Source organism: Hemiscyllium ocellatum, chromosome 28 (assembly GCF_020745735.1).
Source record: "Hemiscyllium ocellatum isolate sHemOce1 chromosome 28, sHemOce1.pat.X.cur, whole genome shotgun sequence".
NCBI classification, from domain to species: Eukaryota; Metazoa; Chordata; class Chondrichthyes; order Orectolobiformes; family Hemiscylliidae; genus Hemiscyllium; species Hemiscyllium ocellatum.
The window spans coordinates 43,342,015-43,368,978 of NC_083428.1; the positions used below are offsets into that span (position 1 = coordinate 43,342,015).

A 26,964-nucleotide genomic window follows, 5' to 3' on the forward strand; every position below is an offset into this window, starting at 1 on the left:
CACAACATGTTGGGAACACAACAAGATCAGTGGACATGTTATGATCCATCAGTAACTCTTAAATCTCTGGCAACTTCATGGAGCTGGAGTGCAATTTACACAAAAACTTTTTAAAATGGTGATAATACTTCCAAGGGAATTACATTTCAGGGGCATTATTTCTTTGCCATTTTCTAAAAGAGGAAATTGATTCTTAAGCAATATTCTGGAAGACACACAAAATCATCCCACTTCAACTCGCAATCATTTCTTCCATTTCTCAATTACTGATGTTGCCACAGTTCTGAAAAGATGGGCCCACCTAGACTGTGTCTATATAATGTACAAGTGCCCTTGGGGTTTGGTGGAACTGCACTCGGGGGATAACTCCAAGGTGAGTATGCTGAACTGAGGTTTCTGTCTCATTCCTTTTGATCTTGATTGATTAATTGGGTGAAATGGGGTGGACTCAGTGCCCATTCTGTGCGCATGTCCAGATAAAACAAGAGTACTTTGGTAAAGTGATTTAATCTGTTTCAGATCATCAGCTTAATGCGCTGCCCCTCTTTTGGTCTTTGTTTTAATATTTGAGCTCTGCATGGCCCCAGCTGCCTTGTGAAGGACCTTCTTCCGAAACTGCTGCAATCCTGGTGATGAAGGTGCTCCCACAATGGGCTTCATGAGACAATGACACTGACAGGAGAGCAGCAATATATGACCAGGTTGAGGTGGTGTGTGGCTGGGAGGTGTGTATGGACATGGGGATTGTGCACTGCAGCTCTTAGCCCCTCAGTGGTGGAGGCACAAAGAATAACTTTGTGACCATCTACAGCTCATCCTGCAGATGGTACATACTGTAACTGCAGGGCAGTGGATGTTGTAGGAAAAATGAAGTCTAGTAGCAGGAGCCTCTATTGTGTGAATGGCTCTGTGCTGGATGGAGCTGTGTTAAGTGGCTGCACCTTTCAGGAGAGTGGGGATTATTCCATCACACTCCTGACTTGAAGTCTATTGGTTTTGGGGAGTTTGTGAAGGGTCCGGAGTGGGAGGCTTATCTCAGAATATCCAGCTTCTGCCCTGTATCTGGACCCATTGTGCTAGTCTGGCTGCTCCAGTCCAGCTTCTGGTCAATAGAGAACACTATAAACTGGTGGGTGTGAGTATTTGGAGGATTAAATCATTAGAGCATTTATTTCTCAACATAGAAAGCAAGGTTAAAGGTCATTGTCCATCAAACAGAACTGCATGTTTGTAACAAATAGGAAGTGGGGAAACTCAGTGATGGACTATGTGGTCTATCATGAGGGGGGCATAATTTTAAGATAATTGGAGGAGGGTTTAGGGGAGATATCAGAGGTGGGTTCTTCACTCAGAGGGTGGTGGTTGCATGGAATGCACTGCCAGCAGTGGTGGTAGAGTCAGATACATTAGGCTCACTTAAGTGACTCTCAGATAGGCACATGGAAGATAGTACAATGAAGGGCATGTTGGTTAGTTTGATCTTAGAGTAGGAACAACATCAAGGGCTGAAGGGCCTGTACTGTGCCGCACAGTTCTATGTTCTATGTTTTGGTCATGTGAAACTTGCAAGTTATTACAATAGATTCATAGCATTAAAACAGACTCTTCCGCCCAATAGGTCCATGCTAGTTTTTATGGTCCAATGAACCTTCACCCACTTCTCATTATCTCACCCCATCAGCTTGTTCTTCTCTTCCTCTTTCCCTCATCTGCTTATCTAATTTACCCTCAATTCCATCTCTGCTTGTCATCTTAACTGTTTCCTGCAGCTGTCTGTTCCACATTTTAAACACTGTCTGTCTAAAGTAGTTTCTCCTGAGGTCACTGTTCAAATTGTGAAGGTATTCACTTAGGCCATAAACAAAGAAATGCAGAATGTTTCTAAAGATCTGAAACTTGCAAACATTTACACACCAGAAAACTTGGCTGTTCTCATGAAAGGAATGCAGAAAGTGAACAGAAAATCAGGAAGTTTATGGAATAAGTTGCTTGTCCTTCAATAGACCGAGCAAAAAGAGTCTGTGTTCTCTAGCATTGAGAAGGGAATTAAGAAGATCGATGTTGAGAGAATGTTTCCACTGGTCAGGGAAAGCATGAGGGCACTGTCTCAGAGTGAGCAGTTGGTTAAATGAAGAGAAATTACTACATTCAAAAGGCTGTGATTATTTGGTATTATGTGCCCAGAGGTTTGATAATTAAATAAAATGAAATGGGCTCATTGTACAATATGTGTGTACATCCGGACAGAGTATTTTGGGAAAATAATTTAATCTGTTTGAAAACACAAATAAGTTTCTCCTCTTCCATATGCTGTTTTAATATTTGTTCTCAGACTGTAGTTCGTCTATTAAAGCTGGATTTTGTCACCTCTCATTACTATGTCCTCGGTCTCTAATTTAATCCCCTGCTGAATTTGTTTGAGGCTTGGATGAACAGATTGCTTAGATTTCTCAGGGAAGTAGGGATATGAGCAGACACTAAGAAAGTGGAGTTTAAGCCCAAGTTTTTTTAAATGATTGAACAACTTCAATTAACCAAATGCTTCTATTCCTTGCTTTCTCCAAACCATCTACGTTAAAGTTACAAAGATTGGTGATGGAAAGCTCAACAGGAAATGCAGCCGTAATGGAAACAGAATAAGAAAGAGAGAGCAGAAATTCCAAGAGGACATTGATGGCAAGAGAGTAACTAATGTTGTACAGCAGGAGTCTAAAGAGATAGCTGTGTGTAAAGTGACATACAAAATTCTATTTAAATGGATTAACAAATGTCTGCAATGAAACAGGGGAGCTGATCACAGTTATGAACTGTGAGGAATCAAACATTGAAGACGTTATTAAGATGTGCTGCAGAGAAATCAGGATTGGCAATTAAAAATTATAAGTTTGTTTTAGAAATGATGACAAAGGTAAAAGGCAAGTTGAAGGAGCTGTGTTTACTTGGGAAAAGTAGACACAGCTGTCAGCAGGAGAAAAAATAAAACCCATATGGAGAGAGCAAAAGGATCAGCAAGAGATGATGTCTGCAGATACCTAATAGTTTTGGAAAGGAGTTTAGGAAAAAAACATGGAGACAAATTTAAACTGGTGATCTCCACCACCCAAAGGAACAAGAGTCATACGGAACACAACAACACGACGGCTGGAGGAGGAGCGCCTCATCTTCCGCCTGGGAACCCTCCAACCACAAGGTATGAATTCAGATTTCTCCAGTTTCCTCATTTCCCCTCCCCCCACCTTGTCTCAGTCGGTTCCCTCAACTCAGCACCGCCCTCCTAACCTGCAATCTTCTTCCTGACCTCTCCGCCCCCACCCCACTCCGGCCTATCACCCTCACCTTGACCTCCTTCCACCTATCCCACCTCCATCGCCCCTCCCCCAAGTCCCTCCTCCCTACCTTTTATCTTAGCCTGCTTGGCTACTCTCTCTCATTCCTGATGAAGGGCTTATGCTCGAAATGTCGAATTCTCTATTCCTGAGATGCTGCCTGTCCTGCTGTGCTTTGACCAGCAACACATTTTCAGCTGTGATCTCCAGCATCTGCAGACCTCATTTTTTACTCATACAGATTTATCCCACTCATTGCCACATGTCGTTTTGATTTGGAGCTTTCTTTTATTGTCAGTGGATCAAAATTCTGTAACTGTCCTGAACAACACTTTTGATGTCCTTATACGACATGAATTGAACGGAAGGAGGAAACGCAACACCACTTAGGGATGGGTAAAAGACATTGCTCTTGCCAGTGATGCTTAAGGCCCATGAAGGAATAATAAAAACAAATAGGGCATTGAATTTTTAAAAAATGGATTGATAACAACAAGGGATTTCAATGAGTCGAAGAGTGTGGTGCTAGAAAAGCATAGCCAGTTAGGCAGCATCCAAGGAACAGGAGTGTCGACATTTCGAGCGTAAGGCCTTCATTAGGATTTCAATGACCCTGATACTAATTGACAGTATTGTCAATTATCAAAACATTAACTGTTTTCTCTCCACAGATGCTGCCAGACCTGCCGAGTTTCTCCAGCATTCTGTGTTTGTTTCAGATTTTCAGCATCTACAGTATTCTGCTTTTACATGATTTATTACTGGTTTTCCCTCTCAGATATTAGACTAACGATCTTATAATTTAATGTTTTCTATCTCCCTCCTCTTTTGAATAGGGGTCCTAAATCAGTGTCTCCCCAAACTGCTTGAATTTTTCCTGAACCTAGGGAATGTGTCTATGATTTCCACAGGCACTTCTTTTCAGTGTGTAGGATGTACTTGCCAGCATTTCATTCAAAAAGCTCTCCCTATACCTGTTACGAGTCATTACAATGGTTTTGCGTTCTTCCTTGACTTTCATCTTTTATTGTCAAGTATACATAAGATGTTTTTTCCAGTTTTTGTAGTGTTAGACACAAAGTACCTGTTCAATGTTCCAACCATGTCCTTGTTTTTAATTGTTAATTCTCCATCTATATCCTCTAAAGGAACAATGTTCACTTGAAGTATTAACTCAGTAACATCAACATTGCACAGATATTTGATGAACTGATGCAGACATGGTACTGTGAATCAAGGAATGCCAACAAGAGGACAATTTATATTCAGTCCACATCTTTCCTTATAACTTGTTCTTTCCAATATTTAGTGAAACATTTTAAACAAAATTCATTACATAGATTTAATGGCATTAAGGTTCTAATTCAAAGACTATGGCAATGAGGTATTTTATCTGTTTAAGGAAGATAAAATGCAAGTGATGACAGCATTTTATTGTGGAGATTGTATATGTATTGTCCGTTTAGCCAAATAATTTAGCAAACTTAATTTTTCAGAAATTGGAACATTGTCCATTCCCTGTCTAAACCCATTGGTTTTGCTCCATTAGGTTGTCCATCATGAAGTTCGTCCTGTTTCTGGGCTGTGTAGTATTGTCTACTCTGGCTGTAGCCTCAGGTAGCACACTCAATTCAACACTGGACGAAGATTGGAAGAATTGGAAATCAGAGTATGAGAAGCAGTACACTGAGGTAAAAGAGAATTTGTCCTGATACAAAATCTATTCCAAATGTTCAGCTCACTCAGAAGAGGTAGGGATTCTATAGTCTAAGTTATTGAAAATTCTTAGTTCGAGATAAAGTGCAACAGGACAGGTCTCTGTTGGCTGAAACAGATAAATGGAATGGAACACATCCAAAATAAGGTAGAGGAGTAAAATATCTAATCTGTGAAGCATACATATTATCCAATATTATCCTCTATTATCCAATCCTCTGTTTCTTACTTCAGAACTTTTTTACATGAACAGAGACATTGGACTGATTTTAGAAGAGGCATTGTATTCCCCACCTGACCCACATCCCTCGTTCAAAAGCTGGAGATAGCGAGGCCATCCAGGACAAAAATAGTTTTCATTTTCCTACTCTGAAAATATCAGTGATTTGGTGGCCAACTAGCTGTTAGTATACTGCAGGTGGGATTTCTGTCCCACTAGAACTGGAAGTTCCATCTGAGAGAACTATCAGACAATTGGCGATTGGCACTGGAGCGATGGCCACTGCTGGTCATGTAGCAAGGACATGAGGTGCCCTGCTGTGATGCATTGGATCTTGGTAAATGTTCAGGCTGGGCAAGCTGAGGTTAATGTTTGAGAGGCAGGAGGACAACTTGGAGGGTGATCCATTGGAAGAGGCCTCTGATTAGTCCAAGTGGCCAGTTAATCAAAGATAGCTCTCTGCCCATTGTCAATCTTCTGGACTGGTAACTTGGAGTGGGCTACTCCTGTAATAAGGAGATAAGATTCCAAAGTGTATATGAATTGGAATTGTCCTCAATTGCTTCAATAAATATGTCGTCATCACAGTTGGGGTCATTATGCTTGAGTTAGGGCATGAGGACATGCTGCGCTTTTCCAGCAACACATTTTCAGCATGAGGACATGTTGCCTGTTAGATCATTTTGTCATCCACCTTCAAACCTATCACCAAGGGAGCCATTAAACCAAACCCTCTCAATCAGCTGTTTATTCTTTCTTCACTTTTAGTGTCACTGTCTCAAAGTGGGAAATTAAATGGATTTTGCTCTCTGTAAGGGAGAGGAGGGAAAGGGAAAGGATTGAATGCTACTTTTCAGATCTAGTTGGGAAGATAGACACCGACTGCAAAATAATATTTCAGGTTTGGCATGGGGACTTTTAAAGTTATTGTATAATTTTATGAATAAAAAATGCTGGAGCTTGATTGACTTAATATCATTGTTCAGGATGAAGAGAGCTACAGGAGAATGATATGGGAGGACAACATGAGATACATCAAACAACACAACCAGGAGTACTCGATGGGAAAACACACATTTACTGTGGAAATGAACCAGTTTGGAGATCTGGTGTGTACAAGATATTTCATCTGGGATCTATTAGATGCTGGTATAAGGTTATAATAAGAAACAGGTACTGGAGTTGGCCTTTAATCCCTCAAGCTGACTTTATCAGTCTATGCAATCAATGACTGATCTGATTGTGAAACGTCACTTTTCTGATTCTTTCTTCCCCACTTCATGCTTTCATAGCTCTGAACTCTCTTGTTGATCAAAAATCTGACCCTCTCAAACTTGAATATATCCAATGATTCCAGCCTCCATTGCTCTCTGGAGAAGAAAATTCCAGCTCCCACTCCTTCCATGACGGGATATTCTATGGGTGGCACTCACACTTTGGATACACCTCTGTATTGAGTTGTATTCTGCATTGTAGAAACTCCTCCTTAGACTAGACTGTCCTTTCTCTGAGTCTGTTGTATCTCTGACTCTGCCTTATCTAACAAAAACCACAGGAATTCCACTATCTTTTTTCCTGACATAGTAAAGTATGGGATCTTGCAATCTGTATTCCTGCTCAGTTGTTCCATTCCCCTGTCCTCAGTTTTTCAATAGCTTGTGACTGTTGATGTCAGCAATGCATCATCTTATACATCATCATCTCATTAACATAGGTATTCCCATTATATCCGAGCTCTGGTTCTAAACTTCTAAACATCAAGGAAAACATCCTCTCACTATTGCCCTGCCAACATCCTCTCACTATCGCCCTGCCAACCTCCTCACAATCTCATTTTTCAGTAAGATCAGCATTTATTCACCTCACCTTCAGTAATAGAGCCCCTAGCCTCTAAACCTTTTCTCTTATGATAACTCCTTCTACCAGGAATTATTCTCATGAACTTTCTCCAAAACTGCTTCCAACTATCCCTCCTTAAAGACTGAAATCAAAGCTATTCATACAGTGCTCTGTACATGATCTCTGTATAGGTGCACTGTACAATTGCAGCAAGACCTCCCTATTTTTGTGCTATAGTTCCCTTGTGATAAAGGCAAATATTCCTTTTGTCTTCCTGTTAACTTGCTGTGCCTACATGCTCACTTATGAAATTCATGTGCAAAGGCACACAAATGTTTCTGTACCACAGGAAACCCTGTAAATTTGGTATACTTGGAATTCTCTACCCACTGGAGGTTAGAAGAACGAGAGGTCATCTTTTTGCAGCATAAGAGGGAACTTGACTGTTGGATCCTGGGAGGTGGCCTATGTTTGTGGGGAAATCTGGAATGGGGATCATATTTTGAAGAATGAGAATACCCGTCATGGAAGGAGTGGGAGCTGGATCATTTAGTTTCTTCAAAACTGGGCATCAGCTTTGATGAACAAGAGTTATGTAGTGTATTCAGAAAAATGGAACAGAACCATTATTGGATCAGCCATGATAATATTGACTGGGGCAGCAAACTTGAGGCGTCAAAATGTCTTCTCCTTTTCCTGCTGTTGTGTTGCACACATTATTTTTTTTATCTATTTAAATAATATTCTGCTCTTTTAGTTGCCTTGCCAAAGTGGATAAATTCACATTTTTCCCGTGTTATATTCTAGCTGTCAAACTTTTCCTTAATCTCTTAATCCATTGTTATCCCTATGAAATATCTTTGGCCTGAACTTAATGTCGGCATCAAGGGAATCGCCCATGAGCTTTAGAATTGGCAGAAAGCTTTGTACCACTGATCTTTGCAAAGGTTGAATTGAGAAGCAACGGGCCTTCCTTCGAGACTGTGGATCCCCACAGTGGATGATCATCCCACCCCCGTGAGACTGGTAGCTAGGAATGCACCTATAGCAAAGCCTCTGGTTTGGTGAGGGTGCCGGGTCACAGGAGAGTGTCTCCTGAAGAAATATTATTGGGTGTGGCTCATGTGAGCAGTGTTGGGATGGGAGCAAGGAGCAGGGTTTGGCTCTCAGTTTCCTCTCCCTTTTCCCACCACTTCATCTCTCCTTCCCAACATTGGGCCTCCTGTTTGTGCTATGAGTGTCTGACACCATGGGAACAGCCCTTAAATGATTGAAAGCAATCCCAACAGGATTTTTTTTTGGGTGTACCACATGGTGAGTTCCTGGGCATTAATTGTCCACTTTCAGGTCCAATATTAGTTGTAGGGCAGGAATGCCAACCACAGCATTCCCATTCTGGACTTAATGGTGACCCAGGCAGGAAGGAGGCAAGAATACCCATTTACCAGCCTGCTGTCAAATTTAATATCTCCTGCCTCAAACTCACATTAGAGGAGGACACTACATTAAAAACAGAAAGAACTGCGGATGCTATAAATCAGAAATGAAAAGAGAAATTGCTGGAAAAGTTCAGCAGATCTGGCAACATCTGTGGAAAGAAATTAGAGCTAACATTTCAGGTCGAGTGACCCTTCCTCACATCACTCGACCCGAAGCATCCATTCTAATTTATCTGCACAGAAACTGCCAGACCTGCAGCAATTTCTGTTTCCGTGAGAACGTTATATTTGCCTCACAACTTGCTCTTCATCCCAATGCTTGTAATTTGGTTGCATTATAGCCAATCACTTCATCCAAGTTGTTAATTGAGATCATCCATATTTGAGGTTCTGGCAAAGATCCCTGTGGCATTCCATTAATTGCAGTTTTTCACCCTGGAAAGGACCTTTTAATCCCAACTCTCTTACCTCTTGTTAGTTATCCAAATACCTTTTGAAACATATTATTGTAATGCCACGAGCTCTCCAATTGTAAGTAATCCTTTTTATGAAGGATCTTATCAATTGCATTTTAAAATACAAATACACTGCATCAACTGGTTGCCCTTTATCTACTCTGTTTGTTATACCCTCAAAAGCATTGGTGAATTTGTCAAACATTATTTCACTTTCAAAACAACCATGTTGTGCCTGCCAGACTATAACGTGATTTCCTAAATGCCCTCCTACAATACATTTTTGAATGGATTCTAGACTTTCACCAATGATAGGTATTCGCCAAACTAACCAATAGTTTCCTGCTTTCCATCTCACTCCTTTGAATAGAAGTTTCGCATTTTTGGTTTTCCAGTCTGTTGAGCTTCTTATAGTAGCTAGGAAATCTTGGAAAATTACAGGAAATGTATCCGACATTCTTGCATCCACTTCTTGGAAAAGACCCCAGCACAGAGACTGTTTGTCCCAGGGGACTTATCAACCCTTGTGCTGCATTAGTTTTCCGTATGTATTTCTAGTAATAGTAGGTTGGATATTAATCAATTGAAAATCAGTTAGAATGAGATTTTGGTGAAGATATGGGTTTTAAAAAAGGATGATACCCAACCTACAACTCCCCTGAATTAACCCCCAAAATATAAGCTGTGGGCAGATTATTAATTTAGGTCACATGAAAATAAATAATTATCATCAAATGAGCCAGATAGGAGCTCAACTGACTCCATTATTAGGTGAAAGTGAGGACTGCAGATCCTGGAGATCAGAGTCAAGATTAGAGTGGTGCTGGAAAAGCACAGAAGGTCAGGCAGCATCTGAGGAGCAGAAAAATCGATGTTTCAGGCAAAAGCCCTTCATCAGGAATTTTCCTGTCCCTCAGATGCTGCCTGACCTGCTTTTCCAGCACTTCTCTTGACTCCATTATTAACTTGTCCACACCATAATCTGCTTGATGTAGGCAAGCAGGAGGAACTGGGCTTCTTTTATTTTATTTTTTGTTTTTAAAATGAGAGGAAGAGGAATTTGATCTGGACAGTACTCTTAGTCCATTGAGATATTCCCTCAGAATATGATACCAATCCTTCCTTTATACACTTGTACATCAAGACTGACTCCCTCTTACTCTACCCAAAGTATCTGGGTCCAGGGTCCCATCGAGTCTCCTTTGAAGATTTTCCTGCAGTTTTGGTGCTGTTGTTGTTGAAGAACAGAGAGAAACATTTCCTTCCAATGAGAACCAATATCCCACTCACTTTCAATGTAGCCACTGGCCGTTCAGCTCAATGCCAACCTTTCTTCAGGGATTGAGATCTACCTTCCAACCCTTGGCACCACCACTCCCACTACTGCCACTGTTCAGCAAAATCCTGCCCAGTGATTTATTTTAAATTTTCTCCCCTTGTCTCTAGATTTTCTACTACATTTGGGATTTTTTTTACCTGGAGTCACAGAAATGTACAACATGGAAACACAGCCTTTGGTCCAACTCATCCATGCCAATCAGATATCCCAAATTAATCCAGTCCTATTTGCCAGAATTTCCATATATCCCTCTAAACCCTTCCTATTCATGTACCTATCCAGATGCCTTATAAATGCTTTAATTGTACCAGCCTTCACCACCTCCTCTGGCAGCTGATTCCATTTACCATCCTCTGCATGAAAAAGTTGCCCTTTAGGTCCTTTTTAAATCTTGCCCCTCTCACTCCAAACCTATGTCTTCTAGCCTGGACTCCCCTAGCCTGGGAAAAAGACCTTTGCTATTCATCTTATCCATAATCCCCGCGATTTTATAAGGTCACTCCAAAGACCCCAACACTCAATGGAAAACAGCCCCACCTTATTCAGCCTCCCCCTCGAGCTGAAACCCGCCAACCCTGGAACATCCTTATAAATTTTTTCTGAACCCTTTCAAGTTTCACATCTTTCTTACAGCAGGGAGACCAGAAATGAATGCAGTATTCCACATGTGGCCTAAACAATGTCCTGTAGAGCCACAACATGACTTCCCAATTTCTATACTTAATGCACTGACCAATGAAGGCAAGCACACCCTTCCTCACTACTCTGTCTACCTGCAACTTCACTTTCAATTAACTATAAACCTGCTTTGTTTGGCAATACTCCCCAAGACCTTACCATGAAATCCATAAGTCCTGCCCTGATCTGCTTTTCCAAAGTGCAGCACTTCTCAGTGATCTAAATTAAATTCCTTGACCACTCCTCAGCCCATTCGCCTAGCTGATCAAGGTCCCATTGTACTCTGAGATAATCTTCTTCACTGTCTACTACGCCTGCAATTTTGGTGTCATCTGCAAATTTACTGAACATACCTCCTACATTCACATCCAATGTAAATGACAAAAAGTAATGGACCCAGTGCTGATCCCTGTGGCACACTGTTGAGAGTATCGACATTTACTGCTGGTCACAAATCCCCGGTCCGATAAGTCTGTCCTATCAGTAAATCTGTAGAAATCACTGCCTCACAGTGCAGTGGATGTGGGACAATACATAAATTTACAGAAATAGATAGCGATTGAATTAATAATGGGGTTGAAGGGTTATGGAGAGCTGGCAGGAAAGTGGAATTGAAGCCTTGATGAGATCAGCCTTGATTGTATTAAATAGCGAAGTTGCCTTGAGAGGCTGAATTGCCTACTCCCACTCCTCATTCTTATCTACTTTTATTGTCCACTGTTAAGAGAGACAGCATATACTCATTCAAAGTCTCTGCCTACTCCCTATCTCCCCAGTCACACCCTCTTGGGACCAATGCTTATTTTAGAAACACTTTTCCTTATTTGATGCTTTTGGAAACTTCAGCTGTCTATTTTCTGAATTTGTTTTCTCATTAGTTCTCGCTCATATTCTAATATACTTCTTTGTATTTGTTTCGGTCAACCATTCACATTTTACAAGTTTTTCTTCAATTTGCTGCCATGCCTAACCTCCATCATTAGCCTTTCTTTCTCAATGGAATATTGCTGCCCATAGAGTTAGGACTTGTCTATGACACCACGCGCATATGCATTGTAGTCTTGCTCAAAATTCAGAATTACATGTTTACCAGAACCATGCATGCTTACTTAACAAGGATTTGTTGTCAACTTGTAAATTGGCTGCAATCAAATCGGCATGGTAACCAATGAATACAGGGGAACAAGGCCTTGAACTTGGCAGGGTTACCTGTCAGAGACAGACAGTCATAAGAGAGCAGTGGGCTAAGTTAGGAGTGAGAGAGGGCCTGTGATGGGAGGAAAGGAGAGCAGAAAGGGTAAGAAAGGGTGAGCTGTGAGAGGAAGGGAGAACGGGAGAGGGACCTGTGATGGGGAAGGGGAGAGGGGTCTGAGTTGGGGAAGGGGAGAGGGGTCTGAGTTGGGGAAAGGGAGAGGGAGCTGTGAGGGGATGGGAGAGGGGGCTATGAGGAGAAGGAGACTGTGAGAGAAAGGGGAGGGGGGAATGTGATGGGGAATGGGGAAGGGGGCAGTGAGGGGAATGGGGAAGGGGGAGTGAGGGGAAGGGAGAGAAAGATGGTGGTTGACATGAAACCCATCACTGTCCACTCTCTGCTCTTGCTACCAGCATCCTCCCTCTTCCCTGTCCTCCCTCATTCCACTCCCCACTTCCTTCTTTCAATGATCCCCTCACCCCACCACTGTCTCCCTCATCATTCACTCATTCCCTCCCTCCATCATTCCTTCCACCATCTCCCTATTCCCACCTTTACTTTTTCCAGTTCATCCCCATCAACCCCCAGTTTAGATCACTTCCACCCTCCTTACCTCCCTACTCCGTCCCCAATTACTCCCTGCCCCATGCGCACCCCGCAATCTCCCTCACCCTCTCCCTCTTCTCATCTCTCCTGCTCACTCGTTCCTCCTTCCATTCCCTACTCCCTCTCCCTTTGCTTGTTACCACACTCTTTGTCCCATTTCCACCCCAATCCTTCACTCACTCTTGCTCACTTCTCCCCTCCATCCTCTCCCCTTTCCCTAACTCCCCCACACAGTACCTCCCTGCCACACACTCTCCTCCACTCCCATCCTCCCCTCAACATTTTCTCACTTGATCCATCCCACCCCACACTCCCTACCTTCCCTTCTCTCCTTCTGACACTCCTTACCCTACTGACACCCCAGTCTCTCCCTCCCTGCCTCTTTTGCAATCGCTCCCTGTCACTTGTTCCCCATTCTCCCTCACTCTCTCACTTGCCCTCTCCACCCCTTTGCTTTCACCCACTCTCCCCTTTCATTCTTCCCCCACACTCTCCCCTACTCCATCCTTCCTCTCTTTCTCCCCATTCCCTCCCTCCTTCTCTCCTTCTCTGATATTTGTCTCAATCGCCCGCTTCTATTCTGCGTGCATCCTGGCGTTTCTCGGAAGATGCCATTGGAATTCTGCATGATGTATACATCCTGGCCTCACATGTAGAAATTTGATACAGGTAAAAGATACTGATCACATACATTTCTGAGCATGTGGAGTTATAAACTGTGTCAGTGAAGACTGGTTTAGAATTACATTTCTAATCAGTTTTGAAATAATCTGAGCCAATTCAGATTTTACTTAGATTACTTACAGTGTGGAAACAAGCCCTTCAGCCCAACAAGTCCAGACCAACCCACCCAGACACCTAACACTACAAGCAATTTAGAACGGCCCATTCACCTAAATTGCACATTTTCGCACTGTGGGAGGAAACCCAGACAGACACAGGGAGAATGTGCAAACTCCACGCAGACAGTTGCCTGAGGCAGGAATTGAACCCGGGTCTCTGGCATTGTAGGGCAGCAGTGCTCACCACTGTGCCATTGCACCGCCTGTGTGCCCTCCCATTTGACTTTACTTTATTCCATGAATTTCAGCGTGACATTTCTGACCCTCAAACAGAATGCAAACTTACTTCACTGAATGGTGTGTGATATGGTTAATGATTTGTAACAAAGAATCTCCCCTCCCTTGCCAATGTATGTTTCCAGCAAATTAGACTGTCCTTTCACATCTCGTTTTGTTCTATTTGCTCTGGTCAAACAGCCAATAAATAGGCTGGGGCACAACCCATATGTTTCCTGCACTTTCCAATTATAAAACATAGGATAGGTTCATCTGCACCAAACCAAAAGACAATTTCAAAATTATGGGATAGTGCTGACAGCTACATTAATCTCCCCTGACCTTGACTTCCCTCAGTAAATACTAAAAGGAATCATTTGGATCAATGGTAGTGTAGAGTCCTGATAAAAATCACTGAAAGATGAATGCAAAGCAAATTTAATGGCGGAAGCAAAATAAATTGAAAAGTGAGACATCAGATCCAAGTTCAAAATGGTGCCTTCCAACTTTCCTCTTGCACAACATCCATTCACAGTTACTCCCTTCATTAATGAGCTTTCATATGTTTGACTTTCTAGACCGATAAAGAGTTTAATGAACTCATGAATGGATTCCGCCAAGATGAAGCTGATAACTCGACTGAAGAGGAAGTTGATGGAGAAGATGATATTGAAGATGATGAAGAATTTGAAGAAAGTGATGAGGATTTGAAAAAAGCAACTGTTGACTGGCGTAGAAATGGTTGGGTTACGGCAGTGAAAAGCCAGGTAACAATAACTTCTTGTGTTTGTGAACTATGAATATCAAATTGTGAGCAAGGTTGTGATGAACCTGCTAGCACCCAAGCAAAAACATGAGCTTTAGCTTTAGATCCTATTTCCCTGAAATGCATCATTGCAGGGTGCCATTAACTGCACACATTCGGTTCTGCAATGCCCTGTTTATTCTTCACCAACAATGTGGTTTAATTTCACTCTCAGGAGAACATCGAATCCTGAACCAGTCCAACATCTCCAGTTTCCAAAGCAGCATCCTTCATATCTGGGAGTCAGATTCCTAGTTTGATGTTAATGTTTGTTTGTTCTTTCCCCTTAGTTTGAGACTTATTAAAGAATTGGTTCAGGTTGTCAAATTTCACAAATGATTCTCATGGTCCACACAGACACTAATATCAGAGTTGCATTTAAACCTGGGTCACAAGCAGAGGTCAATTACTGTGTCCCTCACTCAATTCCTCATCTCTCTTATAAAATTATTCTGTTGCTCCAAGAAACAAGAGTCCAAGCAGTGCCCTCCAAACCTGGGCACACAGATACTCACTGATTCTACGAAACCTCATCAAACAGATGGACTCATAGCATCCGTGTGAAACTGTACTCCACCTGAAAGGAGATGGAAACAGGGTTTTATTTTTACATCAGGATAATTTAATGTGATTGAATTTCTCTCATTACCAGGGAAGATGTGGTTCATGCTGGGCTTTCAGTGCAACTGGGGCCATCGAAGGACAGTGGGCAAAGAAACATGGAAGACTGGTTTCTCTGAGTGAGCAGAACCTGGTTGATTGTGACAAGCGAAGCCGTGGATGCAATGGTGGATGGATGTCAAGTGCCTTTCGATATGTGAGAGAAAACAAAGGCATCAACTCAGCTCGAACCTACCCATACGAAGCAAGGGTAACTCCCTTTTAAATGTGTTTCAAATTTAGCCTGTCAGACATTAACATGGTCTCATTTGATTTCTGACTTTGTCCAGCCCAGGCCAACACAAGCACCTCCACATCATACCATGTGCACCATCAGACTGGTCAGTCATTCAAATATAAGCTGCGATTTTACACGAAAAGAAAACTGTTTGAGTGTGGGATATTTATTAAGAATTGATGTGCAAGATATTTTTAAGGCCAATCTCTGTGTAGATCTGGTCCTGTGGTAAAACAGGTGTTTGATTTTTCAGAATGTCATTTAAACTGCAATTTGCTGATTTGACTTTGTGAATATTGGGGTTTAATTAAGACACAACTTGGTTTGGATCTGTTCTGAGGTGAGTATTTGCATAAATTGCTGTATATGTGTATCATGTTTCTCCAGCAGCTGCTGGAGAAACTTTCTGTTGACAGTTTGTCACGTCACCATTAACTCTCTGTAGTGGATGTGGTTGCGAACAGTTTCCTGCAACATCTCCCAACTCTTTGTCTCAATGTCACACAATTTGTTCTTCAGAGCATCCTTCAAACCTTCCTCCAGCTCCCCCAGACTCTCATGTTGGAGGTCCTTGTAGAAGACACCTATGTGTGTGTTTTTATTCAGCAGATTTGGGACTATTATGGGACTGTCTCAACACTGTTTGATTTTCCCTGAGGTCGCAGGCAAAGCTGACTTTGAGTTCACTGTGTGACCTCGCACTGTGCACTCCACAGAGCCAGTCTTTGATTGGCCAAAGAAACAACTGAATGAAAGTAGCGCTCTTTATGACAGGTGTCAATGATCTGGCGATTAGGCCTCACTTCACTCTGAGCCTTATCAATGCCATGTTTAATGGAGGTGATGGTGTCTCACCCACTGGTTAGAAAGTTAACAAGAACTAGAGCATCTATTTTAACAAAGGCTCAGTGGATGAATTGTCACTTCAGGCACTGAGCAGGACACCCACAGAACTGTCCCAAGATGAAGGGCCTGAGGAGCAGCCATTTCCAGCCAATCAGAGGACAGGGACCCTGTTGAACAATGAGATAGTGACTTTAAGTAGAAAACTAACCTGAGATCTTGTATCAGTGCAGGATGATGGAGTGGTAGTCAGTGACCTCCATTTGTAGCACAGAAATTACTGGGCACGTGAACTGATACTCAGGCTGTGGCAAAACCCAAGACACTATACGTGTAATATCTTCCACCCATCCTCATCGTCTAGCCAAAAGAAAAGACCTTGTGTGGAGGGTTGGTAAAGTAAGACTTTTTGCTTCATTTATTCAATCTCTTTTAGAAATTTAGAGCAGAGGGAATGGAGGCTAGGGCAGTTGCATGCTCCTCTTGCAGGATGTGGAAGATAAGGATCACCACTGGTGTCCCTGTTGTCTTCGCTGTGAGAAGTGCACCCAACTCCAGCTCCTCACAGACCACATTAGGGAACTGGAGCTGGAGATAGATAAACTTCAGATCATTCAGGAGGCTGAGGGGGTGATAAAGAGGAGTTATAGGGAGAGAGTCACACCTAAGATTCAGTATAAAGGTAGCTGAGTGACCATCAAGAGGGATAAAGGGAATGGGCAGACAGTGCAGGGACCCCCTTTGGTCATTGCCCTCAACAGTAAGAATACCATTTTGGATATTGTTTGGGGGGGGGGGGAGGTCAACCTACCAGGGGAAAGCCTCAGTGGCCAGGTTTTTGGCACTGAGCCCGGCTCTGTGGCTCATAAGGGAAGGGTGGAGAATAGGAGAGCGATAGTGATAGGAGATTTAATTGTGAGATGAACATGCAAGAGTTTCTGTGGTTTACAGCGAGACTCCCAGGTAGTATGTTGTCTCTCAGATGCCAGGGTCAAGGATGTCTTGGATCGGGTCTGCAAGATTCCTAAGGGGGATGGAGAGCAGCCAGAAGTCATGGTATCAATGACATAGGTAGGGAAAGAGAGGAGGACCCGAAAAGAAAATATAGGGAGTTAGGTTGGAAGCTGGAAGGCAGGACGAGCTGAATAGTAATCTCAGGATTGCTCCTGGTGCCATGGGCTAGTGAAGCTAGGAACAGAGTGTGCGCATCTGAATAAATGGTTGCAGAGCTGGTGTAGGAGGGAGGGTTTCAGATATGTGAATCATTGGGAACCTTCTGGGGTAGGTGGGACCAGTACAAGAAGGACAGGTTATACCTGAACTAGAAGGACACCGATCTCCTGGGCGGGAGGTTTGCTAGAACTCTTCAAGAGGGTTTAAACTAAATTGTTAGGGGGTTGGTAACCTGAGCTATGGATCAAATAATGAAGTAGGTTATAAATAGCCAGATATAGAGCCAGAGAGTCTGTGAGGAGGGATAGGCACTTGATATGGCAAAGGTGCAACCAGTGTGATGGGTTGAAGTGTGTCTATTTTAATGCAAGAAGCACTAGGAATAAGGGTGACAAACTCAGAACATGGATCAGTACTTGGAACGATGATGTAGTGGCCATTACGGAGACTTGAATATCACTGGGGCAGGAATGGTTGTTGGATGTTCCAGGGTTTAGATGTTTCAAAAGGAATATGGAGAGTGGTGGAAGAGGTGGGGGAATGGCATTGCTAATCAGGGATAGTATCACAGCTACAGAAAGGGAGATTCTCAAGGAGGGTTTATTTATAGAGTCACTATGTGTGGAAGTCAGAAACAGGAAAAAGAGCAGTCACTTTATTGAGAGCTTTCAACAGGACCCCAGCAGCAGCAGAGATATGGAGGAGCAGATTCGAAGGCAGAATTTGGAAAGGTGCAGAAGTAACAGAGTTGTTGTCATGGGTTGACCCCTGGGAGGGGTCTCTCAGTTCCGCGAACAGTCAAATTATCACTAGCCGTTCAGTCTGGTTCAGCAATATTTCACACTTTAGTTAATATCAGCAAGACACAGGTTGTCCAGCAATACAGAGGTCAAAAGCTTCCTTGGAGAAACTGCGCAAAATAGCTTGAAACAAAGACAATTTTTATGCGGGTCTTAAGAAATAGTACAGCCTTAATTACAGAGCAAATCCAATAAAGTGTAATACTATGACATTATGGGCAGCAGGTTAACCCAATTGTATTTCCTGGGAACCAACTTTATTTTGCACATTTTATTTCTCGGCACCTGCCTCTCCAAGGTTAGCTAGGATAGTTAGTAATGTTCTATCTAGCTTAGTTAATTCCATACTGTGAAGGGAGCTCAATTAGCTCAGGAATGCAGCTTTTAGCAAGGTGAAAAAAACATTTTAAACACAGTAGAAGCCATTTTATTATGTTACTTGCATTGAGAACCAGTTTGTAGTTACTATAGGCATGCATTAAATGGTTACTCCTGACATCAGCCTAAATCCAGATTTTAGATCCTTAGGGAGACTTTAACTTCCCTAATATTGATTGGAATCTACTTAGTTCAAATAGTTTGGGTGCAGCAGTTTTTGTCAGGTGTGTCCAGAAAGAGTTTCTGACTCAATACGTGCGGAGGCTGACAAGACGGGAGGCCATATTAGAGTTTGTGCTTGGCAACGAACAATTTTTTCAGTAGAAGAGCATTTCAGTGATCATAATTCCCTGACAGAAATATGGAGGTTGTTTCGGAAGCACTTGCTGACAGTGGTGGACAAGTTTGTCCCACTGAGGCAAGGAAGGGCTGGTAAGCTGAAAGAACCTTGTGTGAAAAGGATGTGGAGCAGCTAGTCAAGCTGAAGAAGGAAGCTTACTTAAGGTTGAGGAGGCATAGATCAGACATGATTTTAGAGGGTTACAAGTTAGCCAGGAAGGAACTGAAGAATGGACTTAGTAGAGCAAGATGGGGGGCATGAAAAAGCTAGCGGGTAGGATTAAGGAAAACCCTAAGGCATCCTACATTACGTGAGGAACAAGAGGATGGTCAGAGTGAGGGTAGGACCGGTCAGAGATAGTGTAGAGAACTTGTGCCAGGAGTTGGAGGACTTAGGACAAGTCATGATGAATACTGCTTCAGTATTCACTACTGAGAGGGACCTTGATGTTTCTCAGTACATCATGAAACAAACTACTCCCCTCAAACTGATTGATGTTAAGAAGGGGAATGTGCTGGAAATTATGAAAAACATGAGGATAGATAAGTTCCCTGGGCCAGACGGGATATATCCAAGGTTAAGACAGGAACAAAGGAAAAGATTGCTGTGCCTTTGACAATGACTTTGTGTCCTCACTGTCTACTGGAGTATGGGATAGAGGAAAATATGACTGTCTGGATACAGAATTGGCTGGCTATAGAAGATAGAGGGTGATAGTTGATGGAAAGTAATCAGCCTGGAGCTTGTTGACCAGTGGTATTCTGGGACCTCTGTTCTTCAAGACTTTTATAAATGACTTGGATGAGGAGGTGGAAGGGTGGTTTCGTAAGTTTACTGACACAAAGGTTGGTGGAGTTGTGGACAGTGTGCAAGGCTGTTGTTGGTTGCAACAGGTCATTGACAGGTTGCAGAAACAGGCTGATAAGTGGCAGATGGAGTTCAACCTGGAAAAGTGAGAAGTGATTCACTTTGATAGGTTGAATTTGAATGCAGAATACAGGATTAAAGACAGTGTGGAGGAACAGAGGGATATTGGGTGTCCATGTCCATAGATCCCTCAAAGTTGCAAGCCAAGTTGACAGGATTGTTAAGAAGGGTTATGGCGTGTTGGCTTAAGAGCTGCGAGGTTATGCTGCAGCTCTCTAGAGTCCTGGATAGACCACACTTGGAATATTATGTTCAGTTCTGGTCGCCTCATTATAGGAAGGATGTGGAAGCTTTAGAGAGGGTGCAGAGGAGATTTTTCAGGATGCTGCCTGGACTAGAGGGGATGTCTTATGAAGAAATGTTGAGGGAGTTAGGGCTTTTCTTATTGAACCAAAGAATGGTGACGGATGACTTGATAGAGGTGTACAAGATGTTGAGATGCATAGATAGAGTGGATAGCTAGAGACTACTTTCCTGTTTGTGTGGTGGTATGGGTAGGTGCAGGGAATGCTGGATGACTAGAGAAATTGAGACTCGGATCAAGAAAAAGAAGGAAGCATCTGCCAGAGATAGACAGCAAGGATCGAGTGAATATCGAAAAGAGTATTTAAAGGCAGTAGGAGTATACTCAAGAGGGAAATCAGGAGAGCAAAAAGGGGACATGAGATAGCTTTGGCAAATAGAGTTAAGGAGAAGCAAAGAGATTCTACATATATTAAAAATCAGCAAGGCCATCTATAGTGGAACTGTAGGAGATGGGTGAGACATTAAGTCAGTATTTTGCACCAGTGTTTAACTGCAGAGAAGGGTATGAAAGCTGCAGAATGTGTGGGTGTAAACAGTGATATCTTGAAAACTGTCCATATTTGATAATAGGAGGTGCTCGCCATCTTAAAATGCATAAAGTTGGATAAATCCCTGGGACCTGATCAGATGTACCCAAGGAATTTGTAGGAAGTTTGCGAAGAGATTGCTGGGCCCCTTGCTGAACTATTTGCATCATCAATAGCCATGGGTGAGATACCGAAAGACTGGTGGTGCCGTTATTTAAGAAAGGTGTTAAGCAAAAGCTAGGGATCTGGAGACCGGTAAGCCTGACATCAGTGGTGGGCAAGTTGTTGGAGGAGATACTTAGAGACAGAATTTACAAGTATTTGGAAAAGCAAAGCCTAATTAGGGATAATTAACATTGCTATGTGTGTAGGGAAACGTCTTGTGAATTTGATTGAGTGTTTTTGAAGAAGTGATGAAGAGGATTAATGAAGGCAGAGCATGGACATGGTCTATATGGACTTCAGTAAGCATTTGATAAGGTTCCACATGGTAGACTGGCTAATAAGGTTAGATCACATGGAATACAGGGAGAACCACCCTTTTGGAAACACGATTAGCTCAAAGGTTGGACACAGAGGGTGGTGGTGAAGGTTGGTTTTCAGACTGGAGGCCTGTGACCAGTGATGTGTCACAAGGATCAGTGCTGGGTCCACTGCTGTTTGTCATTTGTGTAAATGAATGTAGGAGGTATGGTCAGTAAGTTTGCAGATGACACCAAAATTAGTGACACAGTGGACAGCCAAAACCATTATCTCAGAATACAATGGGACCTTGATCAGCTGGGCCAAGGATTGGCAGATGGAATTTCATTCAGACATTGTGAGGTACTGCATATTGGCAAGGCAAATCAGACTGGGATGTGTGTACTTAATGGTAAATGTTGCTGAATAAAGACACCTTGCAGTGCAGATTCATAGCACCTTGAAAGTGGACAGTGAGTTAGAAAGGATAGTGAAGAAGGCGTTTGGTACACTTGCCTTTATTTGTCAATGCATTGAGTGTCAGTGTTGGGTTGTCATGTTCATAGAATCTTTACAGTGTGAAAACAGGTCATTTGGCCCAACAATTTGACACCAACCCTCCCAGCCAGACCCGTTCCCCTACCCTATTACTGTTACATTTTCCCTGAGTAATGCACCTAACCTACACATCCCTGAACACCATGGGCAATTCAGCACAACCAATTTACCTAAACTGCACATCTTTGGACTGTGGGAGGAAAACAGAACAAACCCACACAAATACAAAGAGAATGTACAAACTCCACACAATTGCCTGAGGCTGGAACTGAACCCCATGCCCCTGGTGCTGTGAGGCAGCAGTGCTAATCACCAAGCCACACAGTGTTATAGATGTACAGGACATTGTTTATGTCCAAATTTTTTTTGGATTAGATTACTTACAGTGTGGAAACAGGCCCTTCGGCCCAACAAGTCCACACCGACCCGCTGAAGCACAACCCACCCATACATACATTTATCCCTAACACTACGGGCAATTTAGCAAGGCCAATTCACCTGACCTGCACATCCTTGGTCTGTGGGAGGAAACTGGAGCATCTGGAGGAAACCCACGCAGACACGGGGAGAATGTGCAAACTCCACATAGTCAGTCGCCTGAGTCAGGAATTCAACCCGGGTCTCTAGCACTGTGAGGCAGCAGTGCTAACCACTGTGCCACCGTGCTGCCCACTTTTAGAATACAGTGTTTAATTCTTGTCTCCCAGCTATAGAAGGATGTTGTGAAACTTGAAAGAGTTCAGAAAAGATTTACAAGGATGTTGCCAGGGTTGGAGGGTTTGAGTATAGGGAGAGGATGTATAGGCTGGGGCTGTTTTCCCTGGAGTGCCGAAAGCTGATGGGTGACTTTAGACAAGTTTATGAAATCATGAGGGACATGGATAGGGTAAATAGCTAAGGCCTGTTCCACAGAGAAAGGGAATCTGAAACTGGAAGGCTTGGGTTTGAGATGAGAGGTAAAATGTGTTGCTGGTTAAAGCACAGCAGGTTAGGCAGCATCCAAGGAACAGGAAATTCGACGTTTCAGGCCAGAGCCCTTCTTCAGGCTCTGGCCTGAAACGTCGAATTTCCTGTTCCTTGGATGCTGCCTAACCTGCTGTGCTTTAACCAGCAACATATTTTCAGCTCTGATCTCCAGCATCTGCAGACCTCACTTTTTACTTTGAGATGAGAGGGGAAAGATTTAAAAGGAACCGAAGGGGCAACTGTTGTGTGTAACGAGAAGCCAGAGGAAGTAGTGGAGGCTGGTATAATTACAACATTGAAAAGGATGGGTATCTGAACAGGAAGAATTTAGGGGCATGTGGACCAAGTTCTGGCAAATGGGACTAGATTAATTTAGAATATCTGCTCAATTTGGATGAGATGGACCAAAAGATTTGTTTCCATGCTGCGCATCTCTGTGACTCTATGATTCTATAACACTCAAGCAAAACTGCACAGGTTCTCTTCTGATAATGATTTCTCATCACCACCCCCACCCCCCACCCCCGAGAAGAAAACATACCTGAAAGACAGGAATTACATACCCTCACTCCAGCCCACCCATCCTGCCCCCATGCTTCCAAAGTTGCACCAAGTGCAGCATTGGTGAGTAGGCAATTGAGGAGCTCTCACACAGAAATCTTCACACCAACAGACAAGAGGCACATTCTGCAATAGTCACCACAATTGTCATGTCTCATTTTCATTTAAACATTGTTGTGTCTTTGACAGTCAAATTACTCCATAATGTTCAAGGTCCAAGAGATTGTTAAAGATGCTGGGAAGATAACATTGGTACATTGACGAAACTCTAAATATGTTTCCTCTTCACATTTTCTTGAACATTTAGCGACGCACCTGCAGATTTCGGCGCAACGCTATTGCTGCCACAGTAACGGGTCACAGGCGTGTTGGAAGAAATGAAAGAACTTTAGAACGTAGTGTGAGAAGGATAGGACCACTAGCTGTTGCCATTAATGCAGGCCGAAGATCCTTCAGACTTTACAAACGTGGTAAGAAACAGAAGCTGTGGGAAAATGTATCGATTGGACTATCGACAATTCTTTAAAGATATTAAAAGTCATACATCCATGTATTTTATTTTATTACTTCATTCAGTGTTTACAATGGATGTGACCACACACCTTCCCCTTGTTCATGTTTTCCCTCTCCCCGTGCTATCCAGTGCTGTCAGACACCATGGCGTTAAAATAGGGACAGAATAAGAGAACCAATGGATCATCCTTCTTATAACATGTCATGCTTCAAGTGATCTCAGACAAGATGGAGATGAGACTTTTAGACTGTCAGGTTGTGTGCTATATTGTAATGAGACCATGAGCATCTCTTTTAAAGGTATCCTGAAACTGAGCATGAGCCATTAGACAATATTGTGTGTTCTTGTCCTCCCCTGGTATAAGCAGCATCTCTCACCTCCTCAATACAGCAGCAGGCAGGGAACTGGAGATAGAAGTCAGACATGATGTCTGCTCCAACCTGGAAGGATCAGAGTCACAGTCAGCTTCACAGCCACTGGCAGTGCCAACTCTGAGGTGCAGGCTGTTTCCGAGAGGTGGCAGAGTTCTGTGAAGATGACATACAGGGTTCTTGGGTTTGATGGAAGGTAGAGACCTACTCCTGAAAATCCCGAAGCCTCCTGCTGAGAGTCCTTCCCTCCTACTCCCCATCTCATGTCAGCAGCTGTGTCTCTTCCTTTCTTGATCTCCTCTTGTGCAGCTCTAGAGGAATTGCCACCACTGTAGCCCGAACAGGGAGAAAGTCACCTGCACAGAGTCTTTGTGATCATGACAAAGATTTTCTCCATTCCCTTTAGACTTAATCAGCTTTAATCAACACTTCAAATCCCAAGGCACTTCCATGACACAACACGAAGCCAGGATAAATTAATCAGAAACAAACTGCAAATGATCATGATACTTTGAAATAGCACAGTGTGGAGCTCCTTCCTAACCCAGTGTGTGTGTGTGTGTGTGTGTGTGTCTTTGTTTAAGAGAAAGAGTTCACTCATACGGCATCCACTTAGCATTCCATACTGACAGAGACCATGATTGGTGCCTGTTCCTGACTCCCAATGCCCTCCCCATGCGGTGACAGATTTTCATCAAGTGGAAGGAGGGACGGTGGGATAGAAGAAAAGGAAATTTCTGGCATGAGATGGGAAGAAAGGAGATTAAATGAGAAAAGGGTTCATGGAGCAAGGGCAATGAGATTGAACATTGGACAATGAAAGATTGAAAAGATGTTTCGAGGGGAAATGTGATAGCAGAGGGATGGAAAGAAAGTTAATAATGTGACAAAATATGGCAAAAAGAAAGGAAACAAGGGTTTTGTCAAAACAAATGTTTATCACAAAATAATTGCAGGTGGAAACATGACAGAGAGCGAATAGCTCTAGAAAAGGGATAATAATTAAACATGTTACAGATTGAAGAGGTTAAAGATAAGTGTTTCCTTACAGGAGTTTACTATGATCGACGTTGCAATGCACGTCTAAACCATGCAGTGCTTCTGGTTGGATTTGGAAGAGAGAAAGGAAGGAAATATTGGATTGTTAAAAACAGGTATGTATTTTATAATAACAACAAACAGCTGACCAGAGTTCAGACAGTAACAGGAGCACTGTATTTACTTGCAGTGTTTCTGAGTTAAAGAGAAACATCAGCCAAAATTCTCACGCATAAGTTGCCCTCCCGTGATATTGCGTCCTCCTAACAACACGCTCCCAAATGTTGTCATCTCCTCTGACTCTTATACTGTCCACCTCACCAAAGTGTTCTCACACTGATCACTAACTGCATCTCCCAGCAGTGATTTATTGTACTGCACATGCACTTTTTCCATTTGGGGAATAGTTTAGAAGTGTGTTGAGGATTAGCAGGCCTATTATCAATTAGTTCAAACTGTGTTATGAACATTCATTTGAGAGTGTACAAATCCTAGGGTGGGATTTGAATTTGGACATTCTAAGTCCAAGGTAATTGTCAGAGAGGTGTGGGGATATTGACCACAGGCACTGGAGGAGATGTATCAAAGGTTCACAAGTTTTGATACTGGAACGCACAGGAAATATTTCTCTCAAAAATCTGCACAAACCGGAGATCAGGAAATGAATGTTTAGATGCAATTTGACAGAGTTAGGAAAATCATGAAAGACCCTGTCTCAATATGGTTAGAGAAAGTATTTCTACTTGTCAGGGTGGATGCACGTTGCACTGTGCCTGTCCATTGATGTGGACACGTACTCTTAATTTGAGGACTAGGGTGGAAATTTGTAAGGCATTGTCAAGCTGATTGTGATCCTGTGCACAGTAAAATAGGGCTAAGTCAGCACTGCTTCATTACGGGGAAGTCATGCCTGACAAATCTGTTAGAATTATTTGAGAAGGTAACAAGCAAGTTAGACAAAGGAAAGCCAGTGAACGTGATATACTTAGATTTCCAGATGACCTTTGACTTCTAAATAAGATAAGAGTCCATGGTGTTAAGCGGTAAGGTACAGGCATAGAGAGAGAGCATTGGCTGTCTGGCAGATGGCAGAGAGTAGGGATAAAGGGGTCTTAGTCACCAGATGGCAGCTGGTGACTAGTGCAGTTTTGCAGGGGTCACTTTTGGGACCATAACTATTCACATTATGTATTAACGACTTGGATGAAGGAATTGAGGGCATTGTTGCTAAGTTTGCAGATGACACAAAAATAGTTGGAGGGATAGGTACTGTTCAGGAAGTGGAGAGGCTGCAGAGAGACATAGACATTCTAGCAATTGGGCAAGAAAGTGCCTGATGGAGGAAATGTGGTAAAGTGTTTTAATTGGAAGAATAGAGGCATAGACTGTTTTCTAATTCAGGAAAGACTTTGGAATTCTGAAGCACAAAGGGACTTAGGAGTCCTATTTCAGGATTCCCTTAAGGTTGACCACTATTTTCAGCTGACAGTTAGAAAGACAAATGCAGTGTTGGCATTCATTTCAAGAGGACTAGAATACAAGAGCAGGGATGTACTGCTGAAGCTGTACAAGGCTCTGGCCAGGCCATATTTGGAATAACGTGAGCAGTTCTGGGCCCTATATCAAAGG

The 26,964-nt window shown here is 42.8% G+C and overlaps 1 protein-coding gene across 1 annotated transcript in view; it reads left to right on the top strand.

The window, feature by feature from the left end:
• The first annotated feature begins 290 nt into the window (after positions 1-290).
• Positions 291-26,964, top strand: part of LOC132829030 (procathepsin L-like) — a 28,702-nt gene continuing 2,028 nt past the window's right edge. Inside the window, exons 1-8 of the mRNA XM_060846302.1 lie at positions 291-373; positions 3,107-3,190; positions 4,876-5,017; positions 6,249-6,371; positions 14,447-14,635; positions 15,326-15,544; positions 23,720-23,882; positions 25,349-25,451. Of these exons, the coding sequence (XP_060702285.1) occupies positions 4,886-5,017; positions 6,249-6,371; positions 14,447-14,635; positions 15,326-15,544; positions 23,720-23,882; positions 25,349-25,451 (929 nt within the window). The 5' untranslated portion in view covers positions 291-373; positions 3,107-3,190; positions 4,876-4,885. The remainder of the gene's footprint in view (positions 374-3,106; positions 3,191-4,875; positions 5,018-6,248; positions 6,372-14,446; positions 14,636-15,325; positions 15,545-23,719; positions 23,883-25,348; positions 25,452-26,964) is intronic.